Source organism: Chaetodon auriga, chromosome 8 (assembly GCF_051107435.1).
Source record: "Chaetodon auriga isolate fChaAug3 chromosome 8, fChaAug3.hap1, whole genome shotgun sequence".
In the NCBI taxonomy this organism is placed as follows: Eukaryota; Metazoa; Chordata; class Actinopteri; order Chaetodontiformes; family Chaetodontidae; genus Chaetodon; species Chaetodon auriga.
Genome location: NC_135081.1, coordinates 22062936 through 22083917, shown reverse-complemented (window position 1 = coordinate 22083917; position 20982 = coordinate 22062936). Strand labels below are relative to the sequence as shown.

Genomic DNA, 20982 nt, shown 5'->3' with positions numbered 1-20982 from the left:
GAATGTTCAGACTTACAAATTTAACCTTAACGAAAGAACAACACGTTATCACGGTCGATGTTTTCTCATTTTGAGCCAAATCAGCAGCACCTGGTAGTGAAAAGGAAGCAGAAAGAAACAAAATGGCGCCACTCAGCGGTTATTTGGTGAGTAACAGTCTGATGGCAGGTGTGTAGTTCATGAGCGGTGATTTTCTCTTGTACAGACCAATTTCACCGGAATAGAGCTATAAATTAAAGTTATTGGTAATACATGTGCTTTTCTTGCAGTGACAAATCAAAATAACAGCTGTGAAAAAGGTCTAAAGAGCATTAAGTTGCATAAATTAATCTTTTTTGAAAGGTTTGATCTGGTACAATTAACTACCGCCCGGGGACACAAAAAATATACTGCACATATTTATTTATTTATTTATTTATTGTGGTTTATTGCAATATTAATAAATTCTTGAAAGGCTACATTATAGTTAGATAGAAATGAAATAAATAAAAGCATTAGTTCCACACAGTATTTCTTATGAGATTCTGTCAACACATATATAAAATGACTAATAAACAGCATAGTGATGTTACAGCATTTTCAGGCAAGTGTGCAATATGATAAGACTCTCTGGCCTGGACCTTTACATACTCACCTGTATGCAACTCAGCTAGAATTGGATTTAATTTGTTAAAATCACTGAAAACCTACATGACTGTAATTATGTTTCTTAATACTGAATTCTATCGCCCTCTGTCTATGTAAATACGGCACAGTATGTAGACATTTCTATACAAGTTGTTTGAAGCCCTCTGTGACAAACCTGACTGATAAGTGGATAGAGGTAGTTCATTTTTATCAAAGTTTGCATGAAGTTGCCAAATCATAGGAACATAAACACTCATCCCCTCCAAAAGCAAGCTCTGCAAGTTAGCAATAATCAGGGAAAAATCGTATTTTTCCATCTCACACTCGAGGTAAAACAAAGCACAGATTAGTGCAGAGTTACTAAAAAGAAGATGAGTACGGTGTCAGTCCATTAGAGGGCAAAAAGGCAACTTCGCTTCAAGTGCGTCAAACAATTATCTTCCAAATTGCATTAATATTTCTCTATTCACCAAACAGAGTATGAAATAAGCAGCGTGAGTAATATGCCAGTCCAGCAGGGGGGAGCAGGTGTTGCAGCTCCGTTGCACAGGTGTGTGATGCAGCATTCGTTGGTGAAGGTGAAGTTGATTCCCATGGTGTATTTCTCACCCGTGACGCCGCACAGGGAGGGAATGATGCAGCTCTTCTCATACAACACAACACGGAAGTCTCCTGAAAAGCACGAGTTCAGGAGAAACCTCAGTGTGGGAGAGGCTCACAAAGACACACACACAAAAGAAACCACACCGACTCGTCGCCAACTGTGCTGGGAACCGCCTTTCTCGCTTCTTTTTCTCAGTTTTGCTTCATTTAAATTTTTGCTGACTGGCTTGAGGTGCCCTCACCTTTCTGGCCCACAGCCCTGCTGGACAGACAGACCTGCCCGGGCGGACACTTCATGGGGAATCTGATACAGTCCAGAGGTGAGATGGTGGGGAACACACAGGTGTAACAGAAGAGGGGGGCTGAGGGACACACGTGTTGGTTAATTGTGTTGCATGATTTAGATCCAAAACATGATGAAAATGACTAAAACCATCCACTGCTCTGAATCTAAAAATAATGACAATGTTAACATTTTCTAATTGATGAGCTGAAAAAAATATTAGTGTTATTGGGAATTGTAATTGGATGTTTGCATGATTGTATGGAAGTAAATTAAAGCTAAATGGCAAACATTGGCTGGTTCCAGCCTGTTAGGTGGGAGGATTTGCTGATTTTCTTTGTCTTACATTATAGTGAATTGCATATATTTGGGTTTTTTGACTATTAGTTGGACCAATCAGTACATTTTTTCACTGAGATGTTCAAATTTCCCTATTTTCTAGCATTTTATGACCAAAACAGTTCCTCCAGAATCTAATTAGCAAATTAATCAGTGCTAAAAATAGTTGCTAGTTGCAGCCCTGCTATTAGCTTTTGCTACAAAAGCAGTTTACACTGACAGTATTTGTACTAGCAGCACATGCACGCTGTGTCCTGTTCACTCACCCACAGCTGGAAGCAAACAAAGGAGAAGAAGGAGGCAAATCGGCTTCGACATTACTAGAAAATATTCTTGCAGCTTCGATTCTTCAGCTCTGAGTGTCGTCTCCTTGTTGTTCTCTTCTAGAACAAACCGGCCGTCTTCACCTTGAACACAAGAAGTTTCCAGTCAGCTTTATCTGAGAGTCCTCGTCTGCCTCGGCCAGTCCTGCTGCAGAGATCTGAAGGCGAATATCTTGTGGTTTCTTGATATTCTGTTAAATAACTGCAGGAATCTCCACAGCCCGATGCTTATGATTCAATTAGGCTGTTAGCTTCCCGTGACAGCCGTGATTTTACAGCGCTGCCCAGGCTCACTGGCCTGCACAGAATAGCCCCATTCAGACTGAAGAGCATCAATAAGAGCTTTGTCTAGTTTAGGTTAGGATCTATAAAAAATCTTTCATGTCCACTTTTTTTTTTATACAGAATGACGAGGTGGTGTGTACTAAGGTGAGACAGGGCGGGTTTATTAAATCATGTCTTATGTCCTAATGAAAGACGTTGAGTTTGGTGGGAGGGCGGTCAAGTGACCTGCAGTCCCATGACTGGAAATCTGAGTCTGAGGTAGGAAAGTGTTTTAACTTTATGGAAAACCTGTTGAATTCACAGGTCTTTAAAGCTGTTTTGGTTCAGAAAAAAAGGCAGATTATATCTCTAAAGAAAGTGTGCTGCCCTTTGGTTTAATAAGTGAATAAGTGGTTTTCAGTGAGAAATCTGATCGTCTCGATAGATAAGATAATCATATTAGGCATTACTGAATCTCCATCCACCGTCTTTTTTCCTGGTTTTATGTGTCAGTTAGACAGAAGGCCATTGTTCCAAGTGTGGTCATGTTTTATTGCAGTAACGATAACTGAATTAGACCATAATGAAATGGTTATGGCAAATAAATCTTGGCATTTTCTTTAACACTGAAATCCCAGCTGGTTTGAGGCAGTTGCGTATAAATACAGGCCAATAACCTGAGACGAATCCTCAGGATTCTGCTGCACTCTCTCTGAGACCAGAAAGTGTAAAGTCATGCACATTGTTTTTGTTTTTATTAAATTTCAGCATTTTTTCAAATTTTATTGCACAAAGAGAAAAAAAAAACACGTGCAGCTCAGTGCAGAAACACATGTGGCCAAAAGTATTTGGACACCTCAATGTTACACCTCTATGAGACGGTTGAAGATTTAATTCTACATCTACAGGTATTAATCTCACCTGCAACAGCCTCCGCTCTCTGGGACGGCTCTCCACAAGATTTTGGACCCCGGCTGCAGAGATTTGCTCCCATACAGCCACAAGAGCAACACTGAGGTCCAGCACTGCTGTTGGGGGATAAGGCCGAGATAGCAGTCTTGATTGAAGTTCATGCCAAAGCTGTTGGATGGGGTTGAGGTCAGGACTCAAAACTCAAACTCAACCCACATCAAACTGGGAAAGTCATGTTGTGCATGGGGATGATTGAGACTGGAAGGAGCTTTCCTCAAACTGTTGCCACAAAGCTGCAATCGCAGTATTTCCTTAAATAGCTGCGGTGTAACATTAAAATCCTCTTTAACTGGAACATAAGGGCCGAGCCAAAACCTTAAAAAACAGCCCAAGACCATTCTTACACAAGAGTAAGTGAACAGGGGGGTCCATATAGTTTTGGCCACATAGTGTAGCTTTCATCAAATAGTGTGAATCTTGAACCAGTAGGTTTCACACATGACTGCTCTCATTTTCTCACAACACACATTACACTCACTCACTCTCACTCACTACAGCTCTACTGAGCGCAAGACAAGGGGAGTTGGCTTCTGCACGCCCCCTGCTGGAGGAAAGAGGGCACAGCTCGCCTGTCGACCTGCTGGCGCCTCATGCGGATCACAGCTGTGTCCGCCTGAGCTGCAGCTCTCTTGCCGTGCTGGTTGACCAGCAGCTGCCGGCAGGCACGCTGCAGCCTCGCCAGCTCACCTTCAGAGGACATCAGACATCGCCTCAGCACTGCACTGCCCTGAGAGACACACAGGAAACACACTGAGCCTGGTTCAGTTTGTTTGAGGCAGGTGACAAAAGGGGAGGTTCGTGTTAAACCACTGAATGCTTTTTTTAAAATCTATCGTGTGAACATCTGCCAGCTTGTGTGACTATGAGGAGATCCTGGCATGCCCTGTGTTCTCCTACGGCCATTTATCTGAAATCTAAGTTTAAGATACAGTGGAAGGATGAACCTCTACTCCACAGCTTGTATGTTGCTGTTATTCCCTGTATTCAAGTCATTGTCCCAGCTTTGGTTTAGTTTGGTCATGCAGATTGTGCTCTATAGAGGTGTGAGTGTAAGCTAACTAACTGCATGAAAGGAGCTATATAAATAAAGTTTTTTATTAGTAGTATTATTATCATTATTTCTGAGTGTATTTGAACATGCGTGTGAACAGACGTTCGGGAGGCAGTAACCACCTGTATGAGACGAGCAGCCTCGGGTAACTGTGTCCCTGGGTGTCTCTGATAAACCTGCACCAGAGGCCTGTTGAGTTTCTCTCTGGACAGGATGTCACCGCTGTACTCCGGCCCCTGTGCACAGAATAACACGGGGGAAAACTTGCACACACTGTCACTGAATCTCAAACTCACCGATCCTGTTGCACAAATGCACTAACCTGCACTCTGTCGTGGCTGTGACGAATACAGTTAATTTCCCGCTGCTTGCGAAACATGGCCTGCCTGGTGGCTGCAGACATCTGAGTCAGGTTTTGCTGCCAAAGAGAGAATGAAATGTCAACTGTGTTTTATTATTCTGATCTGAGAATGATGTCAGAGTATATCTGTGTTACATGCAAAGAGGTTTAACGTGTGTGCATTTGTGCGTACCTGCAGACTGATTGTCTCTGCCACTTTCTTGACCAGCCCGTCATTGACGGAGTGGTGAACAGCTTTCTGCCTGGCGATGGCGCCGGTTAGCATCTGTCTGACGTTTTCCCTCAGCAGCTGTGACTGGTTGACTGTCAGTGTGGACGACTCTAAAACCTGTTTACACTCTGCAAGACAAAATTTACAGTGATGGAAAAAATGACCGGTTTCATGTAAACAAGCTACGATGGACTGACTGGTTCCTGTTACCGTTTATGACTGTTTTTCCTCAGAGTACACAGCGGCTCATTTTAAACTGTGAAGGTCAGCGCTGCCAGATGAGACCTTTTTTTGAGTATCAGCAGGTGCACTGTTCAGTTTCAGTCAACTTTAATAACCCTGGTATGTATTCTATGTTTGATAGTGAGATACAGTGATAAAAATGCACACTCTGTGCTGGACACACTCCTGTATATACAGACAGTTCACATTTTCTGCCTAATGTCTACATTGGTCGTGGGTAAAATGATGCTCCTTCCTATGTTTTGTGTAATTTTTCTCCTTCCTCCTGCTGTTCTGCTGCACTTTGCGTGTACCTGGTGTAAAGGGGCTGATGGGGTCTGTTTTGCTGATGGGGTCTGTTTTGGTGAAGGTCTGAGTGGCGGCGCGGTGTCCTCCAGCTGAGCCGCTGCGAGGCAGCAGCTCCAGGACAAGAGCCCTCTCACTGGCACAGTCCAGCAGCTGTTTGCTGCTCTGACCCAGGGCCTGGAAGACACAGATGGGAAAGGCTGAAACTAACAATCATTCCCACTACTGAATTATTTCCTCCACCGATTAATCAATTGTTTAGTCTACAAAATATTAGAAAAAGTGAAAAATGGCCATCTATGTGCTATTTAACAAATTAGGAGGAAGTGAATGTTAACAAGCTAAATGAAGATGATGAACATGGTGACCTCAAAGCTAAGCTGTGCCGAAGTTCAGCCTCACAGAGCAGCTGGCATGACTGAAGACTCCGTCTGGTTACTTGGTGCTTGCGATCCCAGGCCTTTACTTTATATATTAACACCTCATTGCATCCATGCCAAAAAAAAACAACAGATATAAAGTGGTAATAAGAGAAAAGAGTGGAGGTTATTGGAGCATTGAAGCTTTGGAGGTGTTGGTTTTCTTCCACCACTCATGCCAGTAAATCACATGGAAGGGCAAGTGGAAAAGAGAGAGAAAGAAACAGAGTGGGGGGAGGAGGCTTTGAAGGAAAACGAGTCAAGCGATGAAGACAGAATGGCAGCGCTGTAAATCACCTGTAGCTGGGTCAGTGTGTCTCTCAGTGCTCCCTCCAGATCCTGTTTCAACTGGGCCAGCTCTCTCCTCTCACACAACAGCAAGTAATCAGCACCATCTCTCTCCTGCAGCGGAGCAGACCTGTCAGTGAACGCATCTCCTCTCCTTGACGACTGGAGCACACAGCACAGAACTTAATGAATTAATCCATAGTCTGTTGTATCATTTACATCACATCTGCTGGTGGATGACGCATTTAGCAGTCATTATCAAAAGTATTCAGAAATGACTTCAGATTAGCAGTGGTTTGTCTGGATAAGGGTAAAACTATGGAATCTCTGTGCAGACAATAAACTACAAATTGGCTGAATCATCTGTTTCTTTTGTCCTTAGATAAACACAAAAAGTTCAAACATAGAAACATCTGAAAGCACAAGTCCACACATTTAAGACAAGTGCCGGACGGTCTGAGCCTCGACTCAAGTACAACGCCACCGATGATCCCTGGAGGAGAAATTCTCTTTTTGGTGAAATGGTTGGTTAAATGCCATGGCGGCCAAGTTGTGTAAACTTGCCGTCTCAGCAGTGGATGGTCTCCTGGTCCTCCCCTCCGAGCTCCTCCTGTTGACAGTCAGATCAGCCCGAAGGCTCCGCAGCGTCCTCTCCAGGTGACCCCTCTCCCTCTCCAGCTTGACGCCCTCCTGGGTCACCCTGCCGGCCTGCCTGCGCAGCTGCCCCTCCACCTCCCGCACCCTCCGCATGTACTCACAGGCCACAGCGACGCTGGCCCCAGCGCACTGCTCACGCAAGCTGGTAGGTGGGAACGGGGCCACGGGCGTCCTCTGGGAGCCACTGGGAAACTTCAGGGGAAAGTTAGACTGCAATTTTCAAAATGTCTGAATGAATGCTGGAAAGTTACCAAACAAATATACTGAAATACTGTGCTTGAGTATAATTTTGAGGTGCTTGTACTTCATTTGAGTATTTCTATTTTATGCAACTTTATACTTCTACTCCACTACATTTCAGAGGGAAATGCTGCATTTTTTGCTACACTACGTTTATTTAGCAGTGTTAGATAGTATTTACTTGACAGGTTAAGATTTTATTTAAAAAAAACATAACATCAACCTGTAAAACATGATTATTGAGCCTTAGACTAAAGTGCCCGACAGTATATAAAGTAGTTAAAATTAGCTACCTCTGACAGAAACCACAGTAAAATGATGCTTGTATGTTAAAGCATCTGCAACAATCATCCAATAATGTAATACACTGTATGCAATACTTTAACACTGGGAATCGAGCCATTCTGTGCTATGAATACTTTTATTTTGGATACTTCAAGCACATTTTGCTGATAATACTTACATACTTTTCCTTAAGTCGAACTTATACTTGTAAAAGTAAATTTGTACTGTGTAATTAGAAAAAGTCCTTGTCTTTCAGTGGTGTGTTCATGAATGAATTTATAACTTTCAGTGTGTTTCATATTTGAAAGCATCTCACCTCAGCCTACATTGTCAACAATTTAGATTTTAATTTGTCATAAAACTTTTTTTTTTTCCAGTATGATGGTATATTTTTGTGATTAAGTGTCAGACTTAATGACGCAGATCAAGTTTTATTGCTCCATCACTTATCAGATCTCTCTACAAGCCTTAACTTCGCTCTCACCATTGTTCCTGTCGTTTGGGGCCTCGACATCTTATTTTTGCAGATGGAGTCACGACTCTCTCCGCATTCCTCCTCTGTTATCTTATCTTCGGTTGTTTCCGCTGTGCCGCCCGTGCGCTGTGGGATGAGAGCGGCGGCGGCGCTGCTGCTCCGGGGCCGGCTGCAAGTCCCGGACCGCCCGGCTCGAGTCTGCCGAACCAGGCGCTCCGCCCGCCGGATGGAGCGGAGCGTCCCATCGCGCCACGACTGCGGTCCGATGGTGACAGAGCCGAGGGGCACCGACTGGACCTGCATTCCTTCACATGCGCTTTGCTCTAAACGAAAGGTTAAATATCAGCTGTTCCGTCTGTGAGCAGGCTGTGATAAATCCCTCTACTCAGTGTTAATGTACCACTGTGAGGCATTCAGGGTACAAACTTTGTATGAGGTGTTGAGGTGTCAGCTCCATAGCAACAGTTCCTGAAGCAACAAGAAACTTAAAGCTCGTGGGGGCCGTGAGAAGACAGGGGGCACTGTCACTCAACACTGGCTTCACTTTACAGTCTTACTATTTCAGGTTTCAGACGCGCTTGGTTCCGGAAGTACGATTCCCATTCATTTTGCCCCAAAACAGCGTAAGGTGGCTCAGCGTTGGGAGGATCGACGGAAACTCTCCCGGTTGAATAATCAGTACAAAAGATTAACAACTGCCTTAAAAAATATATGGTTCTGTGACAGAATCAAAAGTACAAGCCGGTGCATACTTAACACGTCGGAGGAGAGTAAACTACTACTCCCAGGGTACATATCGGCGAGACGCATCCAATCATAGAGCAGATAGTTCTGTACTCCTAACGGCTGGTTAACGCGGTGTTCAAAAAAAACTGAAAAGTCCTTCTTAAATCAATTTAATTTAGACTGTGTGGTAAATGTGTATGAATTCCGGAAGTGTCGCCGTGTTTTGTTCTTTCGTTCTACGACGAAGCGTTTTGAAATCACTATTTCCATTCGCGCTTGTCTTTAACATAAACACGGCGGCAGAGGCTCTTGGGTAATGTAGTATTCAGACTTGTCCGCCATACCACTGACAAAACAGGATTTACCAGAAAATAAGTTGAAATAACTAGAAATGACGACCGTAATATAAACGAATAATATCGTTGTATTATCCGGGAATTAATGAAATGACAACGTCAGCAGACATAAGTAATTTGGATCAGAGTGTTTAATTCTCTTGAGCTAAAAGAGAGAAAATATCTCCAATAACCTGTACCAGACTAATAATACAAGACATATAAACTGTGAAGATAATTTAGACTTGTTCCAAAACAAAATTAAAAAGAAGAAAGACATAAAAGCAGAAAATTAAAGAAGTTAGAAATATTATTTTGGTCTTAAGTATTCCCCTCCAGGAGTGCTAAGATAGCACTGTAAACAAAAAAATGGCAGTTCTGTTCTCAGAAAGAAAAAAGACAAACACACTGAAGACACCACTGCAAAGATTTTCATAGAACAGACACAGGCAAATTCAGATTTAAAGCAATATCAAACCCAAATTGCACACAATTTAATCACTTCCTACTCATTAGACTCATTACATAAAAAAAACCTAAATACAGGAATTGGGTGCGTTTTAAATCAAGTATTAAACATGTGGTTATAAGAAACTAGACCTGATATCTCTCCATACCGAAAACAGTCAGGCTGTGTCTGATTCTCAAAGTCTGAAATTACTGATTTATTCCAGGGAGCTGAGTAGTCATTGTGGAAAATTAAAAACTTTCCTTTGTCCCATGCCAGAACAAGGCAGGTCTGCAAATGCAAACCTCAAAAATGTACAGAGATAAATATAAATAGACTTAATGTACACCACGATAAATATGCCGAAGAGGCAAAAAGGTGGTGCAGAAAGTGCAAAAGTAATCTTCCATCTCTGTGCAGTTGTGCTCTATCACAGTGTGTGTTTGATGGCGGTCAGAGGTTCCCGTTTGTTCTGCAGGTTCTGCTGCAGCTCTCTGAAAAGATGGTCCCGCTCCTCAGCATCCACCAGGATTTGCTGCCAATGAAGAAAAAGAAAAGTCATGAGAGAGCTCTGTACTTTAATTCCCTACATTTTTTAGAATTACCCTAATCAAAATATATCTGCATTGCACTGTAGTCTATGGAAGGTGGTGTTAGTGCAGCTCTGTGTGTTCTCCAACACATTTTCCTTGGTATGACTGTGAGTTTATAAAAAGCCATCAAACTTCATTCAGAAGATCTGACATCAAAACTTGGCACTGATGTTCAGGATTGTTCAAGGTATTAAATAATATTTAATAAACAATATATCTATATATATAAGTATAAATGCTTTTTTTGATGATTACCGGAGTGAATGTGTATTTTTTTTATCTAAATGTTTGTGTGAATACATATTTTATGCAATTTAAGCAACTTATTTAATGGCATGAATTCATGTGTTGCTCCTTTCTTCTGGGGCTCTAGAGGCAGGAGAGGTGACCTCAGAAGGGCTGTGATGGGGGCTCTTACCTCTATGAGTTTGTCCCTCTTCTCCAGGCTGTCCCTCAGTCTCCTCTCCTCTCGCTCTCTGTCCTCTCTGCTGTTCTGCTGGGCTCTATCGGCCTCCTTCCTCTGCGTCTCCTTCTCCCTCAGCTCCTGCCGAGTGTCTCTGAGTTGAGCTGTGAGGGAAGACACCGTCTGGCTGTGACTCTCCTGCTGATTCTGGTGAAAAAGCAAAATGAATTGTTCTTTTTCAGGTTTCTCTTTGATGCATAAATCTATGAAATCCTCTCCTCATGCTCATATCTCACCTGCACCATGTCCTGGTACTCCTGCAGGGCTGTGCTGAGTTTGGTGACCTCCTTGCACAAGGTGTCACTGTTTCCCTCTCTGTCCTCCAACAAGGCCGCCAGCTGAGCACCTCCCCCAGCCAAACCCTGACCAATCGCAGAGTCAGAGAGAGCATGGAGCAAAATGACATGTTGTGAGTAAAAGTTTCCCCGTGGTCACTGAGGTCAGTATTTACTGACAAACCTATCTGAGGCCAGAGGAGTGAGGTACTGCAGAACAGGCTCCTCATTCAATAATACAGAGAGAGTGGAATTTCTGAACTTGAAAGGTGGAAGAGCTTAAATGAACACTTATTCCTCTTTATACCTCCATCACTCTGCAGTTGTTAGAAAGCTCTTCTCCCAGGCTCATTTGCCTCTTAAAATTAGATGTGCTAGACTTATAAGATACAGATCAAGACTATAGATGCAGGCTTTTCACTTTTGACAGCTCTACAGTTTCATTTCTAATCTTTAAATTATTATGATTTTCATACAATTAAAATTTCACATCACCAGTCATAATGAAAATCTAGCAGAAAGTTACTCAAAACAATTGAGCTAAATGCCACCATTAGCATGCTAGCATGCTCAATGAAAATGCTAACATGATAATGTTCAGCAGGTATAATGTGAACCATGTTAGTTTTTCGTATTAGCATGCAAACATTTGCTAATTAGCAGTAAACACAAAGCCTGACTCGGCATGATAGTAGCATGGCTAAAAACATGCACGGCAAGTTTAGAGTAGTCGTTTCAGCCCTGAGTGGTGCCTGCAGGAAGACTGCTGCCCTGCTTGTTACACTTACTGCTGTTAGTAACTGAAGGTGACTCAGTGTGTGTATGTGTGAAATTACACCCTTGTGTACCTTCTCCAGCTCCTCTTTGAGGCAGTGGATCAGAGCCTCTTTCTCCTGCAGGACAGTAGTGAGGGCCTGGTCCCTCTGTCTCCACAGCTCCCTCTCCTTCTCCACCTCCTTCAGCAGTTGCTCCTTCTCCCCCAGAGCCACTCGCAGATCCTGGAGGAAGGAGAAAACGCACCTCTGTCTAAGTAAAACTTCAAGTACATGTACAGTGAACTGTGCATGGGAGAAAGGACTTATGTACATTATGTAGGAAGAACGTCTGTGTTTGTCTGTGTGTGATTTGAAGCACAAAGCCTGCAATTCTGTGTGTGTGAGTGCATGTGTGTGCGTGTGCTCACATCGATAACATCCCGGTTGCACTGCAGCACAGTGTTGAGTGTGTCGAGGTCTCTCTCTCGGTCTCTTCCAGCCTTCCTCAGCGCCTCGATCTCTTTCTCCATGTGCTTCTCTTTCTCGGTCATGTCCGACCTCATAGTCTCCAGAGCAGCCTGCAGACCACAAATAATGTCAGTAATTTTTCAATCAATCGCCCACTTCTTTGTCTCCAAGACTTGCTGTTAAAAGGCCTTTGCAGTTTGATCTTCGTGTAATTTAATAACAGAAACAATAGAGTGAACTCAAAACAGAGCGTGTCATTTCAGCCATGTTTCCACAGAGCCGGAGGAAATCACTGGCATGCTACTGCGAGACTGGCAAAAACTTCCTGCAGGCCTGAGCTAGAAAAAAATACCCATCACAAGACCTGCACAGCTCATACTGAAGCCTTCAGGGACGGGCGGATCGAGTCTGATGACTGACTGCAAAACTGTCCGCTCATGCCGATACCTGCTATGCTTCAGTGAGAAGGTAATTTCATGTAAGCAGACATTAAGCACTTAATGCTAATGGCCCAGGACAGTGTCAGCTCTAACCTTGTTGTCAGAGAGAGTTTCCTTCAGAGTCTCAGTCAGCTTGCTGGCCAGCTCGGTCCCTGTTCCCTCGTCCACACACAGTCTTCTGATCAGACTCATACACTCCTGGAAGAGAGGAAATATTTTTTAGTTAGTGTAAAACTAGAAGCACCATCAAGGCAGTTTGGCTGGAACATTTGAGACTTATCTGAGTGCAACTTTTTTTTGTTTCATTCAAAGCTCATGAAGCCATTTCAAGCATGAATCAATGCACAGCCATAGTGACCCGAGCCAAGTGTTCGTATACTGCAGACTGCAGCTACAGCTCAGCTGATATGTATGGAAATCAGAACCACTGCAAACATCAGATAGTGGTGTCCTAAACTAAAGCTCCGTCTAGCAGGCAGCCACATTCATTACTTATCTGCTCGCCCTGAGAATAAAACCTGTTGAAATCTCTTTACAACCACGAGTTAAGAAGAGGCAGAGTTCTGACATCCAGGACATTATTATAAGAATTGAGGTATATGGTTATCATATGCACTCTCTTGGCAAAAGTCAGATGAGAAGGTTGACACCACTTTCCTGCCTGTGTAGTAAATATGAAGCCATAGCCGGTGCGTTACTGTAGCTTAGCATAAAGACAGGGGGGAAAAGCGTGAGCCTGGCTCTGTGCAAAGCAAACAAAATCTGTCTACCAACACCTGCAAAGCTAATTAACATGTTTTGTTTTTGTTATGTTTAGACAGAGCCAGGCTAGCTGATTCCAGACTTTATGCTAAGATAAGATAACAAGCTACTAGCTGTGGCTTAACATTTAACAGAGAAGTGTGGTATCGATCTTCTCATCTAACGTGCGTCAGGAAAACAGATATTTCACAAATAGAATAAGTTAGCAGCACAAAACCAGGACTGCACAGCATTTTCCAACACAGGTGAAAATGCAGCAGGGACTGTGTTGTACAGTCACTTATTGATAATCTTTAATAGGCTGTAATTCATTCAAGCAGCCTTTGCTTCACATAAACAAGTCTTTGGTCACATAGGTATCATGTTCATCCAGACTGACCTACAATGACTACAACAGTCCAATATAACTCCTGCTGCAAATCATCAACGTAACTGGCGGCTAAAAATAAGGGCAGTTACGATCAAAGCTTAAGAAAACACACTTTCAGTGTCACTGGTACGATGCATCGCTGGTGCTGCCACTTTAAGGGCACAGTGACTCCAAGACAAACAACATTCCAGCCAGATTTGAGCCAGAGCTCCAGCAGCAGCAGAAGAGCCCACTGCCGTGTGCATGACTGAGTCCCGTCTCCCCTCATCACCTCACCCACCTGGATCAGACGCTCCCGGCTGTGCAGGGAGTGACCGAGGCTCCGAAGCAGGGAACTGCCACCCTCCTCCTGGACCAGCTGGAGCAAAGAGGCAAACAAAGGACAATGGTTTCTTTTAAAAGTCAGAGCAGGGGATCCAACTGTGGTCTTAATTTCATGATTCTTGGGGGGGATCCCAAAGGCCTTGATTAAAGGCTCTTGATTAATCAGAGGGTTTGCAAAACACCAGAAAACAGTAGAAATTCACATTATTCCAGAGCACAAGATGACATTATCTTAATAAGATGTCTTATTTTGTCCAACGAGAGATCCAAAACCCGAACACAAGACCAGAAAAAGCAGCAAATTCTCCCTTAAACCATCAAATGTTTGGGGTTTTTCTTGCCCAATCGTATACATAAGTGTACTCAAGGAGTACCACTTGAGTAATACTTGAGTGTACTTGAAGTGTAAATAGTACGCTAAATTTGCTTTTTACAAACTTAAATAATTAAATACTTAAAATGATGTGAAATGAAAGCACACTTTAGTTAAGCATACTAACAGTGTATTACAAAGAACTTGAAAACAAGTATACTTTCCATAAGTACATTTTGTAAAAGTACACTTAAGTACAATTTATAATACACTTACAATATAGTACACTTTTTTTTAAGTACTCTTTGCTGAATTAGTATATTCATTTTAGTACATTTAAGTAGAAATGAATGTCATTTTTTTAGAGGTACACTTTTTAAAAGTATGTGTCAAATCTACTTTAAATTAAGCACAAAAAGTAAAAGTGTACATGTAATGACTTTTCCATACTTAAATGATATTTCTAATACACTAAAGTAAACTACTTTTGCCCTGAGTTCATTTAAACATTCTGTTTACAGCCTCTCAAATGTGATTTGCTGCATTTCAAAGTTGAATACGATAGATAACTGCACATCTTTGGGCTTTGGACGGTTCGTAGAACAACACGACCCCTGAAATTGTCCTCTTGGACTCTGGGAAGTTTCAACAGGTATTATTATGATTAATCTAGATTAGATTAGGATTTGAATAATTGGTGGATGAATTATCAGATTCATTAATAATGGTTACAGGCCTAATCAACATCTTCTAGGTGAATCAAAGCTCAAAGTTCACTTCAGTAAGTGTGTTGGTAAGCGAAGGCATCATCATTCATACGCTATGATGAAAAATTCTGACGTCAGCTCAGTTAAAACCAGTCTATACAAGCTCTGCACATGAGGTTAGTAGTTCAGCAGCCTGTTATTCATGACATTTATGAGATTCTGATTGTCTCCGCTGTTTCTCATGGTCCCTTAACACACTTCAACAAGGAAGTAACCTAATCACCGAATCACTGAGCTACTGATTCCATCTGTCACAATCCTGATTGAGCACACTCAAAGTTCGCTGATAAAGATTTGTTCGTATGCGCATCGAACGCCTCTAATGTTCAAACCTGCGCCTACTCCCACATATTTCACATTAATTCTGATTAATAATTAGCTCATCATGTGAACACCTCTTTCTCACAGAGCTCAGGTCACGCGGACACTATATATATAAAGCAGCTGAGAGGCCTTTTGATGATATCCTGTATCACAAGACTACTGAGCCCGGGGCAAACTCCACCAGTCGGGGAAGATTCCAGAGAGAGGCTGTGTGTGTGTGTGTGTGTGTGTGTGTGTGTGTGTGTGTGTGTGTGTGTGTGATCTGCACCTGTAAATAAAGAAACATGGACACACCCTTCCAGGAGCACAAAAAGCAGCACACCCGCCCTCCATTCCTTTCACAGTGTCATATTTGTGCTCGGTCAACATTCACTGGGTGGTTTATGGAGCTGTTTGGACGCGTGACTGAGGAGCTGCTGGCTGACATTGCACTGAGTGTTAAACCTGTTCTTCTCGTGTGAGAAAGGTTAGAGGCAACCGTCTCTCGTGACAGCTGGTAAACAATTTCACAAACACCGCAACTCCGTCTCCACATTGTTCCTTTTTGTTGTATTAACGCTACACGTTTATCTTTCATAAATTTGTAAACTGTTATCAATTTATTAAACCAAGCTTGAAACCCATTTGCCTTCGTGCGGACTTTGATTGACTTGACATCACTCTCATCTCTGTTAACTTAGCTTAGCATTGCATAAAAACTGGAAACAGGGAGCCTGCCAGCACCTCCAAAACTAATGTGATGCTTCACGAGTCTGAGTGAGACAAATCTAGTGCGGAGCATCCAAAGTGATTGTTTTTTTTAGTACTAAAAGCCCTTTTTTTGTTTCCTACAGTAGGGACAGACGTTTTGCACTATAAAGGCCGTAAAGCTGAAGTTTAGAATGTATTTTTACTTCCCAAACCCTCTACAACTTTTCATAAAGGTCTCAAAGGTGCAAACTGCACCTTCACGGGGGCCCAGTCGTCTGATCCGTTGACTTCAGTCGGTTTGCTCCTCCCACCTTTCAGCTCGGCCTCCAGGGTCCTGATGCGGGACACAGCTTGGTCCAGCTGGCCTCGCAGGTGCCCGACGGCGCGCTGAACCCTGCCAGTTGTGCTCTGAAATGAGCAATGATTTCACAGTTAACATGGATTGTGGTATTATTTAGTAAAAGCACGGGTGAAATGTGTAGCTCTAATCTGGCTGCTCTGGCCTCAGATGCTCCCGGATTACCTATTACAGCACACTGTGTCAATATTTACAGCTGCTGGCACACACAGCATCTGGTCAGAGTTCTTCCACTCATGCGTATACGCAGTGCATTTTAACCGTCTGTGGCATCACTCAGACAATGAAAACACTCACCTCTCGATGAAGAGGTATGAACTCGTCCCTCAGCTCTGTCAGCACATCCCCCTCCTCTTCATCCATTTCAGCCCCTCCGTTCCCCACATCCCCAAAGTTCAGCACCTTGTTCACTGAGGGCGACGCCACCTCTCCAACTTTTCCTGAGTACCTCCCGTCCCTCCGGCCCAGAACTGGGATCCTGCTCCCTGATGGAGATCTGACTGGCTTTCCTTCAATATTTCTCAGCTCCTTCAGCACAAAGTTGACTGACTGAGCACCCGGTGAGTCGAATGGGTTGTCGCCATCGAGAGAGTCCAGAGACTGAATGGACTCAGTGTGGGATAACGTTTGCAAGGACAGAGTGGACCCCGCCAGCGAAGACGGCATGGAGCTTACGGACGACACTCTCTTCCAGTGGAGGGGCATGCTCTGGGATTTGTCCCGAGATAATGCCAATGGGGAGAAGGGTTGGAAAGGCAAATGTCGAGGAACGCCACAGACAGACTCATAATCCGAGTCTGACACCCGTAAGGAATCGCAGCCTTCGCATCCTTTGCCCCTTCTGCATCTTTTACCCGTTCTTATGAAATACGGACACGTGTCCCATTTCTCAGACCAGCACTCATACTCTGAGAGTGCCATATTCTCCTTGAGCATCTCCCGGTAGCCCTCCTTCTCCGCCTCTCCATCCTCCTCGCTGGTGCTGCCCCTGCTCTGGAAGTCCTGTGGGTGTCTCTGGTGGTAGTTTTGGCGCACCCACTGTCGGATCTTGTCCCTCTCCTGCGTCAGCTTCTGCAGCCTCTCGGACGAAAGCACCCTCACCCTGGCTATCACCGTGTCGAACTTGAACACCCGCTCGAGGACGCTCACGCATTTTCCGCAAACAAACTCCCCCTGCCCGCTGCCCCGTGGCACAGGCTGCCCCAGTATGTGAGTCAACACCGAGAGCAGATCTGTTCCTTTGGACGGGGAGCTCAGGGATACCTGGGACTTGGAGAGGGACGCTGAGGAACCCAGAGATAATGTGCTGCCTGTGAGGAGTAAAGAAAAAAAAGTTTACTTCAGCATGTATTCAGCATGTGATCAACAACGTTTCTTTACTTCCGTATGCTCCAGACTCACCCCAGGGGCTGCTCTGCGAGGACCGGGACAGGCCTCCTCCTCTCAGGGACTCTGTCGGGGTCTGAGGCTGACCAGTCTTCTTATTTTGACCCCCAAACAGCCACCGCCTTTGGTTTCCCTGCAGAGCTCCGCCACATACTCGGCACAGATCATTCTTACCTCTGCAGGACATGGTGGACAGAGGGCTGATACTGTCCCCCTTGTTGTCCGATAGATGATGGAAATTCTCTGTGGATTAAAGCAGAAACTAGAATTACCACCTCGCTGTTGTACGCCTCCACCAACCAGTCCAGCTGCAGTTTACATCCATGTCTGTCCAGACTCATGATGACATGATGATTCTATACCATCTTCTCAAATTTCTTCTGTTTTTCCTTAATCTTCTATAAGAGTACACTGAATATCTCGGGACTTTGGCCTGTTGGTCAGACAATATCATCATGTAGCCGTCGCCATCTTGACAGTGCCTGACTGCCAAAACTCCTAGCTAATCTGAAGATGGAGAAAGAGGTGGAGCACGGGTGGAGCTGAGCGAGGCCAAATGAAGCCCGGCTGCTGAAACCTATGAGCTAGCTGTCACTCAGAGTGGCCCAGGTGTAAATGGCATTTTTCACCATTTCCTCATTCTATCCACCAAAATGATTAACCAATATTGAAAATAACTGTGAACTGTAGCTCTTAGACAAAGTAACTTCTCTTTGTTTGACCTCGGAGAGGTTTAATATGTCTCCAAGTCATGAGCAGTTCAAACAAAAGTGTTTTAAGCCGCCCTTCTCAAGTGGTTTTGTTCAAACACTGTCAGGACTTCACAAGAAAAAGGGGGATTATCACAGAAAAGTGACTCCAAAAATATACTACCTAGTAATGCCTTTGGGTTGAGAACCGCTGGTTTGCAGCCTACTTTATCATCACAGTATTCGTGATCGGAAAAAACCAAGAGAGAGCAGTTTCTCAATCAAAGCAAAGATGGCTTGTGGTCAAACAGCTGTCGGTTTGATTTTAAGAGGCTGCATTTGATGCCAGAAGCTCAAAAAGGCTTCTTGTCCAGCTCTCTTCACGTGAAACAGGTCGGTTTGATATATGAAGTGTCTCCCTGATGCTGGGACTTGTGATTTTGTGTTATCTCTGCCCTGCACGGATGTTCTGGCCGCTTTGCTGCAGCTCACAGCTGCTGTGTGTTTACAGCAGCTTCCCACAGGGCGGGACACGTCGACCTTGAGCCACGCTGACAGTGAATTCAGTCACACCGTCGATGAATGAAACTTTCTCTGCAACTTTCAGGCTCTCCCTGAACCTTTCGCACCTCACAGCGCGTCCGCGAGTGGCTTTAAATCACATATGAAACATGCTTGAATCATAATTAATAAGACCGACAGGCCATGTTAAATCATATGAGACCATTTGGCACATGAATTTAACTTGAAAACCGCGAATAAGACGCTAAAAAGTGACACGTCTGGATCCACAACCTTTGAACAGCTTCAACAATGTCAGGCAGGAAAACACAAACAGCATGCAACATGTTTCCAAAGGGAAACTCTTCATCATCCAGTGGAAAATAGCTGAACTGTGGTCTATCTGGGGCTATTTTAAGCAGCGGAGGTGCAGTGATTCAATGTGAAAGTAACGTCAGCTCATGAAAGTGGAGCTCCAGTGTTTCAACATGCAGACAGGAAGATCACTGTGAGCACTCACCGGCCTCCGTTTACTCCAGCCCGGACAAACACACAATCAGCGCTCATGAAAGGCGTTTTGTCTTACTTTGAGTCCTCCGGGCTTCACGCGCTGGACGTGATCGAGGTTAAAGTCCGTCGAGCGAGGAGGAAATCTTCATTGTCGGCTCACAAATGAAGCGAAGCCGCACACGAAATGTCAGTGTGGGGCAACAAGTTTCCTCTCACCAGAGAATCTCCACCGGGATCTGAGCCGGAGCCGCGTTGCAACACACCGGAGAAGAGGAAGAGAGGTGGGTGTCACCTTGCTGGCGTCATCGGTCATACCTGTTTGGAGCAGCGCACGAAAGAGGAGGTCCGCAAACAGTGGCGGAGGCTTTTTTTAGGAGGCCTGAACACAAAGTTCATCCACAGCAAGTCAGGGCCGGGTTATGCTGCCACTTCTCACTACACACTATTAATTTATTGCAGCTTTTTGATGTCAAACAACAATAAACAGTGTTAACACTCTGGAGTCCGATTTCTGCCACCACGTTAAAAAGAATCCATTTTCTCCTGCACGTGTTGACATTTTTGCCATATTTTCACCCTTAAAAGCATGCCGAATTAGCTATTAGCAGTTCCTCTTTGCAATACACCTACGGGTGTACAGACAGCTGTCAGCAGCTTACTTTAATACTGAAGAAAACTTAAAAATGTGATGATTCTCAGGCAAGTTCTGAAGCGTCTTTTCTCTATGATTTCGAAGTGCATTTGTGGACTTTTATTCACCATGTACGACACCCCTAAGTGTAAGTTATACTAAATAATGTCAAATGTGTTTCATGCCCGTGTGAGAACCATCTATTCCTGCAGAATGTCCATATCTATTACAGACCATATCCTGTAATTTCCCGGTGGTCAGAATGCCATCCGGAGTGATGGGTTAAATTACTGAGGAGCGCCGTGAACGTTTCATTCTCCACCTCCCCCCTGTAATGAGCATCCTGTCCGAATGGGGCTTAAATCATGTGATCAGATCTAGTGCTTATGACTTTATACCTTAAAAATGTAAGAAAGTATCTCTATTTTGACGTAATATTTCATAATTATGGGAAGCAAAGTCAGTTTTTAGATAGTTTGCTATAATTATGACTTTGCATTTAATCGTGACTTAGTACTTCATAGTTCTTAGTTACTTTTTGATATTTACGACTTGTTAGTGATGCCTAAGAATCAGTTAACGTTGTGCATCGTTGTCATCATTATCTGAATAATTAAAGTTTGTGGCAGACTTTTCTTACACAAAGAATATGCCAAGAACCTAAACTAGAACTGGATAAAAAGAGGAACTGATTGGGAAATATATCAAGTGATATTTCTGATTTCTCCTTTTCATTACCTCAGACTCCACAACTCAACCACTATGAATCAGTTAATTAAGGAAAATCCATTGGTTTAATTGATTGACCACAAGCCCAATGCTGTTCGGATTTAATCATGTGTAAAGGGCAAAAGAGTCAACATATACCCTACAGTCAGGGGCCAAGTGAACATTCTCTGTATGGATGATGGGATAAATAAACAGTAAA

At 43.7% G+C, this 20982-nt stretch overlaps 4 protein-coding genes across 4 annotated transcripts; all 4 read right to left on the bottom strand.

Moving 5' to 3' along the window:
• Positions 1-435: 435 nt before the first annotated feature.
• Positions 436-2483, bottom strand: LOC143325101 (uncharacterized). The gene is made up of 3 exons (XM_076737998.1): positions 2119-2483; positions 1473-1592; positions 436-1299 (listed from the first exon to the last, which is right to left on the bottom strand). Exons 1-3 carry the CDS (start codon positions 2168-2170, stop codon positions 1094-1096), a joined length of 378 nt encoding a protein of 125 aa, XP_076594113.1. The 5' UTR covers positions 2171-2483; the 3' UTR covers positions 436-1093.
• Positions 2484-3597: 1114 nt separating this feature from the next.
• tektl1 (tektin like 1) lies at positions 3598-8239 on the bottom strand. Its single transcript, XM_076737999.1, has 8 exons — positions 7936-8239; positions 6834-7118; positions 6279-6383; positions 5571-5739; positions 4996-5162; positions 4785-4880; positions 4585-4698; positions 3598-4138 (listed from the first exon to the last, which is right to left on the bottom strand). Exons 1-8 carry the CDS (start codon positions 8227-8229, stop codon positions 3911-3913), a joined length of 1458 nt encoding a protein of 485 aa, XP_076594114.1. The 5' UTR covers positions 8230-8239; the 3' UTR covers positions 3598-3910.
• Positions 8240-9221: 982 nt separating this feature from the next.
• Positions 9222-17243, bottom strand: LOC143324789 (uncharacterized). Its single transcript, XM_076737518.1, has 9 exons — positions 16635-17243; positions 16235-16387; positions 13842-13919; positions 12523-12627; positions 11950-12099; positions 11615-11764; positions 10728-10853; positions 10447-10638; positions 9222-9970 (listed from the first exon to the last, which is right to left on the bottom strand). Exons 1-9 carry the CDS (start codon positions 17040-17042, stop codon positions 9866-9868), a joined length of 1467 nt encoding a protein of 488 aa, XP_076593633.1. The 5' UTR covers positions 17043-17243; the 3' UTR covers positions 9222-9865.
• On the bottom strand, positions 17122-19513 carry LOC143324367 (uncharacterized). Its single transcript, XM_076736755.1, has 4 exons — positions 19434-19513; positions 17739-17966; positions 17245-17647; positions 17122-17134 (listed from the first exon to the last, which is right to left on the bottom strand). Exons 2-4 carry the CDS (start codon positions 17908-17910, stop codon positions 17122-17124), a joined length of 588 nt encoding a protein of 195 aa, XP_076592870.1. The 5' UTR covers positions 17911-17966; positions 19434-19513.
• Between the last annotated feature and the right edge of the window lie 1469 nt (positions 19514-20982).

Coding starts and splice junctions, on each gene's coding strand:
- LOC143325101 (XM_076737998.1), bottom strand. CDS start 2,170: ATGTCGAAGCCGATTTGCCTCCTTCTTCTCCTTTGTTTGCTTCCAGCT. Junction 1,593..2,118: donor TTGTTTGCTTCCAGCTGTGG/GTGAGTGAACAG, acceptor TGTGTCCCTCAG/CCCCCCTCTTCTGTTACACC. Junction 1,300..1,472: donor CAGGGCTGTGGGCCAGAAAG/GTGAGGGCACCT, acceptor CGTGCTTTTCAG/GAGACTTCCGTGTTGTGTTG.
- tektl1 (XM_076737999.1), bottom strand. CDS start 8,229: ATGCAGGTCCAGTCGGTGCCCCTCGGCTCTGTCACCATCGGACCGCAG. Junction 6,384..6,833: donor GACCATCCACTGCTGAGACG/GCAAGTTTACAC, acceptor GCTCCGCTGCAG/GAGAGAGATGGTGCTGATTA. Junction 5,163..5,570: donor CATCAGCCCCTTTACACCAG/GTACACGCAAAG, acceptor TTTGTCTTGCAG/AGTGTAAACAGGTTTTAGAG.
- LOC143324367 (XM_076736755.1), bottom strand. CDS start 17,910: ATGTCCTGCAGAGGTAAGAATGATCTGTGCCGAGTATGTGGCGGAGCT. Junction 17,648..17,738: donor CTCGCAGAGCAGCCCCTGGG/GTGAGTCTGGAG, acceptor TACTCCTCACAG/GCAGCACATTATCTCTGGGT.
- LOC143324789 (XM_076737518.1), bottom strand. CDS start 17,042: ATGCCCCTCCACTGGAAGAGAGTGTCGTCCGTAAGCTCCATGCCGTCT. Junction 16,388..16,634: donor TCATACCTCTTCATCGAGAG/GTGAGTGTTTTC, acceptor TGCTCATTTCAG/AGCACAACTGGCAGGGTTCA. Junction 13,920..16,234: donor ACGACTGGGCCCCCGTGAAG/GTGCAGTTTGCA, acceptor TCTTTGCTCCAG/CTGGTCCAGGAGGAGGGTGG.